General features: G+C 46.8%; 1 protein-coding gene across 4 annotated transcripts in view; it reads left to right on the top strand.

The window, feature by feature from the left end:
• The first annotated feature begins 3,036 nt into the window (after positions 1-3,036).
• Rabgef1 (RAB guanine nucleotide exchange factor 1) overlaps positions 3,037-10,229 on the top strand; it is a 42,429-nt gene continuing 35,236 nt past the window's right edge. For 2 of the 4 annotated variants that reach the window (XM_029533819.1, XM_029533820.1), the window contains exon 1: positions 3,336-3,577. In XM_029533819.1, the coding sequence (XP_029389679.1) occupies positions 3,531-3,577 (47 nt within the window). In that variant the 5' untranslated portion in view covers positions 3,336-3,530. Of the gene's footprint in view, positions 3,116-3,335; positions 3,578-10,229 lie in introns of those variants that run through there. The other 2 variants (XM_021186682.1, XM_029533821.1) reach the window with 2 other exon arrangements.

The raw sequence follows: 10,229 nt of genomic DNA, 5'->3' as shown, positions 1-10,229 counted from the left end.
TCAGCCTCGATTTTTGGAGTGTAGAGTCATGCCTTCCCAGGGTTTCTCTGTGTAGCCCTGGCTGTCCTGGATCTCACTCTGTAGACCAGGCTGGTCTTGAACTCAGAAATCCACCTGCCTCTGCATCCCACGTGCTGGGATTAAAAGCATGCACCACCACTGCCTGGCGTGAAACCAACTTCTTATTACCTTCTTTTCCAAGATGATTCTCTATTCTTTCCCCTCCTACTCAACTAGTATTTTAGAGCAACAAAAAATTAGAGAAAAAGGGAAGTCGGTGAACACAAGATACACTGATACAAGAAGCCTGGTGGTGGTGGCGGGGGCGGCGGCGCACACCTTTACTCCTAGTACTTGGGAGGCAGAGGCAAGTGGATCTCTGTGAGTTCAAAGCCAGCCTGGTTTACAGAGTGAGCTCCAGAACAGCCAGGGCTACACAGAGAAACCTTGTTATGAAAAACCAAAAAGAAAATAAAATATGATATTTTACCTTAGACATTGTAATCACCAATGACAAAATGGGGGAAGGGACTGGAGAGATGGTTCATTGGTTAAAAGCACTGGCTGCTCTTAAAAAGGACCCAGGTTCGACTCCCAGCGCCTTCCTCGGCATACATAACCTTATGTAACTCCAGTCGCAGGAGGTCTGATGCCTTCTTTTGGCCTCTGAATGGCACTGTGTGCATGTCATAACAGACATCCACATTGGCAAAACATGGGTTTTTAGAGAATTTCACAAGGTAGGCATCATTTATCTGCTGCCTCTAAATTCTTGAAATGGGAACTAAGACTGGCTTTGTTTGTGCCCTCACTATTAATGCTGTGTAACACCGGCTAGCTTATTTAATTTTTGTTTTGTTTTGTATTTTTGTTTTTTCCGAGACAGGGTTTCTCTGTATAGCCCTGGCTGTCCTGGAACTCACTCTGTGGACCAGGCTGGCCTCGAACTCAGAAACCCGCCTGCCTCTGCCTCCCAAGTGCTGGGATTAAAGGTGTGTGCCACTACCACCTGGCAGCTTATTTAATTTCTAAGTCTCAGTTATACACCCCCCCCCCTTTTTAAAAATTCTGATGATTGAACCTAGGTTCTCCAGAGGTAGGAGCTAGCCTTCTGTAGGTAGGAAAGGAAAAGGACTCAGAGTGGAACTGCCTGTTGTTCACACAGATTGCTGTGAAAATATGCATCTCTGGTTTAAAGGAATGCTAAGAGTTCAAGCAGCAAGGCCAAGAGCACCAGGGATGAGAAACAAAGATGTCTGCATTCGGGTTTGAGATACACTGATGAAGCAAGCTCCCGGGGGAGTTGGCACCAACCTGGCTGTAGCTGACTATGTAGTAAGATGACTTCTAATAATCTATCTTTCACTGATGCCAAAAGCATGGCGCTTTCCCCCACTTCTGTAGTACATGTACCTGGAGAGTCTTCCTTACTTTTCCTTACTTTTTAAAAAAATTATGATTATTGTGTGTGGATGCCATGATACTTATATGGAGGTGAGAGGGCATCTTTGTGAGTTGGGTCACTCCCTCTACTTTTTTGTTTAAACCATTTATTTATTTTACATACATTGGTATTTTGACTGCATGTATGTCTGTGTGAGGGTATTGGATCCTCTGCAACTGGAGTTGCTGACAGTTGTGAGCTGCCAGGTGGGTGCTGGGAATCGAACTCAGGACCTCTGGAAGAGCAACCACCGCTCTTAACCACTGAGCCATCACTCCAGCCCCTCTTTCCACTTTTTTTTTTTTTTTTTTTTTTTTTGGTCAGGTCAGTTCCAGGGTTTGGATTTAGGTTGTCAAGCTTGAACGGCAAAACTTTTGCATACCGAAACATCTCTCTGGCCCTCTTTACTTGTAATCCTCTTTCATAAAACTTGCCTTCACCTCATTTGTCTGTGTCTTTAATCTTCATAGACCTTAAACATCCAACTTGGAGCCACTTCCCTAGGCCAACCTGACCCTGTCTGGCACCTTACATCCTCGTGCCAAGCACAGCTGGGTCATGAAAGATCCCTTTATCCACACAACTCCTGCATCATCATGTGTTCTCGTTATGAAGCTATACCCCACAACCTTCCTTATATTTGCTCAGGCCAAGAACACTAGGGATGGGAACTCAGGAACCTCCCCGGGGCTGGGATCACAGCCTAGTTGCTATTGGACCAATTTCCTTAAGGTTCTCCCAACTTGAATCAGTTTCAAGTCCTGAGATCTGTGAAGGCAAACGAGGAGTGCTCATTTCTGTGGGCCACCTGCTCAGGAGACCAGGTTCTTCCTACGGGCGAATGCCCAGGAGTGAAAAACAAAATAGCAAAAGAGTCAGAAAAGGTGAAAACAGGCATTTATTGAGACAGGAGGGGAAAAAGAATTCTGTTGGGAACAGTGGTTTTTTTTTTTTTTTGGCCTTTTTTTCCAGAGCTGAGACTCAAATTGATCATTTTAGGGTTCATTCTGAATTCTCTCCTCCCCTATCCTATTACTTCATCTCCTCCACCCCGACGGTTCTTGGCCCAGGGAGATAACAAAAGCTAGTGAGGTGACATGTCAACTGTCGAGTGGGAGCGTTATCTATCTTTACAGACGGGCTGTCATGTGCCTCTCCATCTTTTCCCTATCTATTCCCTGCTAACTCCTCACGAGGGGAAAGGTGTGTTTGTATTTCCCTCTGGCGGCCGCATCCGCTACGCGCTGGGAGATGTCTCCTGGTCCCAGACTCAGATGTCCCTTTTCGTGAATGGCTGTCCTCGGGGGCTCCTTTTCACCCTCGGGCTAAGGCAAGCAGAAGCTGGTAGACGGAATGAGGGATGACAGGGGAAACCGCGGCTTCACGCGAGTCACAGACACGTCAGCGATGGCCTCACGGTCACTCGGTGTCCCCAGCCCTCAGGGACTGCCCCTTCGGGTGGACAGCCTCCGGAGCGTCGCTATCTTTTCCGGCCAGCCGCCAGCCAGTCCCCGGAAGTCCGAAGCGTCACGGAAATGACGCCCCGCGCGCGTGCTCGCGGGGCCGGGGCCGGGGGCGGGGCGTGCGGGGGCAGGGGCGGGGCCGACAGCCGAGTGACTGAAGCGGCAGCGCTGGGAGCGGCGGTCGGACGCCGGCGGAGCCGCGGAGCAGGTTCGGAGGGACGGGGCTCTGGAGGCGCGTCCTCACTCGGAGCGGGGCGGCGGCGGCGGCGGCGGTGTCCGGCCGCGCGCTCACCGAGGCCGCTCCGTTCCGCCTCTCAGCCGGGCGGGCGAGCGGGCGGGCGGGCGGGCGCAGAGGGCCAGGCCGCCGGAGCTCTGCTGCTGCTCTCGGCCTCTCCAGCTCGGCCGAGTTCTTCCTAGCTCGGCGGGACTCGGGCTCCCCGGAGGACACGCTCCCCCGATCGTCGGCTGCGGCTCCCATCCCATCCAAGTCCGGAGTTGTGGTTGCAGCCGGGCGGGTCCCCATCCGGAGCACGCGTGGGTCCCGGGGCTGGTGCGGCTGCTGTGGCGCGGGGTTTTGAATACTCGTCCCGGGTGCTAGAGGCCATGGTTCTGGGTGTCTCTGAATGAGAAGTCCTGAAGCTGAGGCAGGAGGATTGCCGCGAGTTTTGAGGTCAGCCCTCTGCCACTGAGGAAGACCCCCTTTTATGGAAAATAATAATAAAGGCAGTCCCTGATTCCGAACTGTCTGGGAGAGCCAAGGGGGATGTCCTTCCATCCCTTCGCGGAAGTTGACTCCATAGAGGGAAGCGCCTTGGAGAGACTAGGTCATTGGCAGCTGGCTGTGTCTCAGAGCTGATGACCAACCTCTGTGGTTGGGAAATGTGTTGCTTGGATGTGGTAGGCTCCGTCTGCCTGTGGAGTTTAGATGTGACACTTTGGCAGAAGTTTTACAGCGTCACCTAGTTTTGTGGTCAGAGCCTCTATCGTCCCCCCTCCTACCCCCACCCCCTGCCACCTCCTGGAAGTTAACAGTTGGGACTTTTAACCTACAAACCTAGAATTACTTTTCACAGGAAGACCCAATTAGTCACCCACTTCTGACATCCCAGTATTTGGAAATTGAGGCAGGATCAGTCTTGGGAGTTTTGACATCAACGGGGCTATGTAGTGAGTTTGAGGCCAGCCTATACTACAGAGTAATATTCGATCCCCCACCCACCAGAGTCACAGTTAAAGAAGAGGCTACAATAAAATGGTCTTGTCAAGAAGCCTGTTGTTAGTGGGCGGTGGTGGCGCACACCTTTAATACCAGAATGCAGGAGGCAGAGGCAGGTAGATCTCTATGAGTTTGAACAGGCCTGGTCTACAGACTGAGTTCCAGGCCAGTCAAGGCTGTTTTGGGGGGAAGTGTGTGTTAGTGGGAGCGGGTGGGGGGGCGGGGGAGAAGAAGCTTGTTCCTTAGTGATGACTAACTTTAAGGTTTACACATGCTACATCGGGGTTGTTTAACTGAACTACAGTCCCAGTTTCTATTCAACCTTTGAGAGTTACTGTTTGGGGGGGTTATTTATTTATTTTGATTTGTGTGTTTATTTTTGGGGACAGGGTCTCAGAATACAGCTCTGGCTGTGTAAGACCAGGAGATCAGGCGAGACTCTGAACTTGGAGCAGTCCTCCTGCCTAGGCCTCTCGGGTGGTGAGATTGTAGGTGTGGACCACACTGCCTTGCCTGTCTTTTGGTATGTGCGTTCACAGTGTGTGCATCTGGAGGCCAGAGGCTAGCAAATGTTAGCTATCTTCCTTGGTTTCATACTGGCCTTGGCTTTCATTGAGACAGGTTCTTAGTGAACCTGGAGCTCGATTCGCCTAGACTACTACTAGCCCACTAGCTGCAGGGAACGCTTTGTTGATGTGGGTACTGGGGATCTGATTCAGGTTCTCGTGCTTGTGTGGCAAGTACTTTACTTTTGTCATCTCCCCAGCCCCCCCTTTTACTTTTGATGAAGTTGGAGTTTATTAAGAAACAGTTTTATTATAGAATTAAGCACGGGCTTTAAGGAAGAGAGAGACACTTAAAAGGACAGTATACCGCCAAGACATGTGTGTGGACTTCTAAGAGAGTCTCCAAGATTTACTGGTTCTTGATCAGAGGGTTAAGGTGCAGTCAGGATTTGAATCTATTTGCTTACAAAATTTTGACTAGAGAGTTAGCTCAGTGGTTAAGAGATCTGGCTGCTCTTGTGCAGGATCCTGGTTTGGACGTGGTAGCTCACAACTGTCTAACTTCCAGATCCAGGGGAATCTATGCCCTTCTCCAGCCTCCAGGGGTACCAGTTAGCACATGATAGCAGACAGTAGAGATCCTCAAGGTGTAAAATGTTTGCCTAGTTTGCACCAAGGCCTTGGGTTTTATCCCCACCAGGACAGAGAAAAAAAAAAACCCGAAAATCTCCCACGGAATTTCATCATGGAGTGTGCTAGGCTAGAACGCTGAGAATCAGAGCACAGGCCAACCTTGTGAAGTGTGGAGGATGGAAGAAGGGACCAGGAAATACCTTCCCAAAGTGTTGAAAAACGTGTAACAGGTTCAAACCAGTGAGGCGGAGTGGGGATTTTGGAGGCAGGTGAGTGTGTGTGTTGGGGAGCAGTGACCAGGAGAAGAGACCACCCACCTGCATGAAGAATGTTGAAGGGCAGGGCTGCCTGGGGGTGGGGCTTTTCTGTGCTGGTGACAGCCACTGGAGGGCCTGAAGCAAAGTCATCCTTAGGTTAAGGTAACTTCTAAGCAAATACACACACACACACACACACACACACACACGCACACACACACACAGAGGCTGCTGTGTGGTTGAAGATGATTGTGTCCAAGGTAGTTCTGGGTTAGGCACTGTCTTGCCTGGCCATCTTTCATCTTTTCTGGTAATTAAGTATTTGAGTTGAATCGTGTACTCATTTACTAAGATTGGCTCCCAGTAACAGGAAATCTACTTTCATCTCTCCACTCTCAATTCATATTGGGTATTTATAGATTCCATGAGTACTTGCTGACTGCCTGAGAGTAATCCCTGGACTTCTCCCAGTCTTTGGCTAGATACCATAGAATTTTTTTTTTTTTTTTTTTTGGTTTTTCGAGACAGGGTTTCTCTGTATAGTCCTGGCTGTCCTGGAACTCACTTTGTAGACCAGGCTGGCCTCGAAATCCACCTGCCTCTGCCTCCCAAGTGCTGGGGTTAAAAGTGTGCGCCACCACGCCCGGCTGATACCATAGAATTTTAAATTTTGACTGTGTGCATTTACATTTTGGTACTTGTTTTACTGGCTGTGAGATAAGCATCTCTAGAAGAGATGCATCAGTAGAAGTGCTGCCAAGTGCTTTTCTTAGCCTGATAATAAAGTCACCCCGATAAAATTGATAGTTTCATGGAAAAGGCCAACCATTTTGGAACTCTTGCCCAATGCTCACAACACTGTACAGGCGAAATGACTGTTGATCTTATCACGTTGATTGCTATTTAACTGGTGATTTTTTAATGTTTGAATAAAGTTCCCAAAACACGTTAAGAGGCTGTGTTCTAGCAAACCTGTAAGCCCAGCTACTCAGGAGGCTGTAGCAGAGGATTGCCAAAGCAGGCCAGCCTGGGCAACTAAATGAGACTCAATTAAAGTCACAGGAGAAGGTGTCTGGGCTGTCACTACTGGTGGAACACTTGCCTTACATGCTGGATCCTTTGAAGGCTGCCTTTATCTTTTTTTATTTATTTTTTATTTTTTAATTATGTGTGCTGTGTATTTGTGTGTGGGTGTCGGTACGTGCAAATGAGGTACCCTTAAAGACCAGAGGAGGCTGTCGGATCCCCTGGTGTGGTACTGGGAATTAGACTTGGGTCATCTAAGACAGCAATCAATGCTCTTAACCGCTGAATTGTCTCTCCAGCCCCATGCCTGTTTTCAGAGATTTCTGTTTTTAATGAAGCTCTTTCTTTCAACAGGGGTAGGAAGTCTAACTTTGCTTGTATAAGAGAAGTTTTCCTTGTTTTTGGTAACATACTTTACAGGCTTACAATCATCAGGACAGCCAGTTGTGGAGATTATGATCAGTTAATTAGATGTAACAGAAGTCATAAATCATGATCAGAGGGATAAGCCGTGTGCATCTCGAGTAGGAACGAGAGAATATACCTACACACTGGGCTGGTTACCGGGGGTATGTGGAGCACATGCTCTGCAAACCCTGTACTACTGACCTTCCTAACCTGCCCCAAGTCATAAGCCTTTTATTCCCAAATGATAGGGAGGAGACTGTTAAAGGATCTGAAACTGGAATGTAGCCAGAGCCTTGAGGGCTCTAAGCATGGTGTGATCCTTTGCCGGGTGCAGGACAGCTAAGATGGAACTGAGTGAAATCTTGTGTCTGTTTTTGTTTTTGCTATGATTTTTTATGACTTCTCCCAGTCTTTGGCTAGATACCATAGAATTTTATTTATTTATTTATTTATTTATTTATTTATTTATTTATTGGGGGGGGGGGTCGAGACATGGTTTCTCTATATAGCCCTGGCTGTCCTGGAACTCACTTTGTAGACCAGGCTGGCCTCAAACTCAGAAATCTGCCTGCCTCTGCCTCCCAAGTGCTGGGATTAAAGGCGTGCACAACCACACCCAGCTATTTCTTTCTTTCTTTCTTTCTTTTTTTTTTTTCAGAATTTTTTTTTTATTAGGTATTTTATTTACATTTCAAATGCTATCCCGAAAGTTCCCTATACCCTCCCCCCACCCCTGCTCCCCTACCCACCCACTCCCACTTCTTGGCCCTGGCATTCCCCTATTTCTTTCTTTTTTAAGTGTAGTGTAAAATAATGCCTTTCATGTGACCTTTTCATATATGTCTCATTGTACTTTGCTCATAATTTGGGGAATTTTTATATAGATTATGTTTATAATTTTCTATGCTTTCAAGTTAAAAATGTATAATGACAGTATTTTATTTTTTTAGTTTCTCTATAATAGCATATAGAATTTTCTAATTTTAGGTATACTGTTTACTAAAGCAGTTTCTTTCTCTTTAGATGGCACTTTGGAGCACATTTAAGAGATGCTTTTTAAAGATTGAGCTCAAAATGTTTATTAGTGGATGAAACTCTATTTGTGATACTATAATTTTCCTAAGTAGAGCATACCTCTTGTACCACATCTTGTTCCAGAATGGATTCTTAATGGCTTGTAAGGGCTTGCCCACCCTGCTCTGCTGCTGCTAACACACAGGGAGATGAGTGGCTGAGTGATTCAGAGTAAATGGAGAGTGAACTCGGGGATCAAGGACCAGCTGTGTACCAAGTGTTTGGCTGCCGTCTGTAGTGTCCGGTCCAGAGCTACAAAGGTGGCTTTGCTTGTTAGTAGCTAGTGGAGAAAGGAATATAATGGTTTCATGTCCTTGAAAGTTAATCAGAAACTCCACGACTCAGTCCTTCAGTTTCTACATGGCTTTTGGAAGGGTTGTGTGCTCTGTTGTGTGTCAGCTGAACTGCTCCTGGTCTCTTGATCCAAGAGTTTCGATCTTATAGTTCAATCAAGGGTCTGTTTTAGATGACTAAGATAAGCTTGTACAGTCTCTTAGTACCCTCAAGTATTTTGGGGGCTTTTACTTTGATCTCGTGCTGTCTGGAAAATGCCCTGAATAGATGTATTTTATGGTGTCGGACAGTCAGAACCATGTGCATTATCTTGTGTGTGTGTGTGTGTGTGTGTGTGTGTGCGCGAGCACACGCGTGCATGCTTTGGATGGATGGACAAGATTGACATCCCAGCAGGAGATGGGCTGAAAGGATAGCAAACGAGTGAGGATTCCTTTCTAGATGCAGGTTTTGAGATAGAAGCAGGCTTCGAGATTCCAGCTTCAGCACAGAGCATTAGCTTGAAAAGTGTACACATAGGATTTATGTTTAAGGTGGGAACAGGGCCACTCATCCCAGACTAGGAAGTCACTGTTTTACACACTGAAAGGTGTAACAATAGTTAAGATTTCTAGAGTGCCAGCATGGTTGGCATAGCCAGGAGACGGTTCTTACTTATCCTTAGTAAACAGTCGGTGGGACCATCCTTGTCTAGCTACAGTTGTGTGATGTTGTAACTTCTTAATTGCATTTCCATCAAACTTTTGACGTTTTTTTAAATGTTCCCTGAAGAGTGAGTTGGACCAGTGGCCAAAGCTTTGACTCAATAGGATAACACAAATGAGAATTACAAAGACAGGAAGAATTGAAGGTAAAAGAGATGGACTTTGCCACGGGTCTGGTGTGCAGTGTTGTCATCGTGTGCACAGGTTCCTGACCTCCGTCCTCAGCAGTGCATTAAGAGAAGAAAGAGGAAAAAAAAACCAACGTTCTTTATAGGACCTAGACTGAGATGATATGCTTGCCTTCCGTGTAGCAAATTATGTTTCAGTCTGTGAACATGTGTTAGCCGCTGCACTTGGAGCCTAGCATGGCAAGTGTGTGGAGTTTGTGGAGGGTCTCAGGTACCGTCCAGCCATGGATGGATCACTTTTAATACTTTTGGTGACATGCTTTCAAGCCCATATGCTAACCTGATCTTCTAGAATACTTATTATGTTGTTACTTGCCCCATAAACTAGTATGTGTTATGACAGAGACAGTGTGAAGTAGACTATTTAGACATATATTTTTTATGTTTTGTGGTCCTGGGGGTCAAACCCAGTACTTAGTACTTTTTAGGCAAGTGTTATACCTCTACTACACTCCCAACCCCACCCCCACATTATTCCATTTTCTTTCGAATTTCTTTTGTAAAAATAATTGTATTGTATGTATATGGGTGTGTTTGTCTGCATGTATGTGCATGCAATGCCCGAGGAGGCCAGAAGATAGTAGACCCTCTGGAGCTGGAGTTACAGGCAGTTTTTAGGTGGGACCATCCCTGTCTAGATATCATGTGGATGCTGGGAACAGAACCCAGCTAGGTCCTCTGCAAGATCAGCAAGTACTCTTAACCTCTAAGTCATTTCTTCAGTTCCCAGTAATCTTTTAAAAACGTTATTCTTTTTACATGTCTGAGTGTGCTGGTGAGTTCTAGAAATTGAACTGAAATCATCAGGCCTGTACTGCAAATGCCTTCACCTGCTGAGACATCTCCGTAGCCTAATAACTTCTTATTTATTCTTTGGTTTTCTGACAAAGGTTTTTCTAGCTAGTTCAAGATGCCCTTGAACTTGCAATCTTCCCCTTTAGCCTTCCAAGTGTTTGGCTTATAGGCTTGTGCGACTGGCTTGCTTTCTCCCCTCCCCTCCCCTCCCCTCCCCTCCC

Source organism: Mus pahari, chromosome 23 (genome assembly GCF_900095145.1).
Source record: "Mus pahari chromosome 23, PAHARI_EIJ_v1.1, whole genome shotgun sequence".
Lineage (NCBI taxonomy): Eukaryota > Metazoa > Chordata > Mammalia > Rodentia > Muridae > Mus > Mus pahari.
This window is presented reverse-complemented; position numbering and strand designations above follow the sequence as displayed.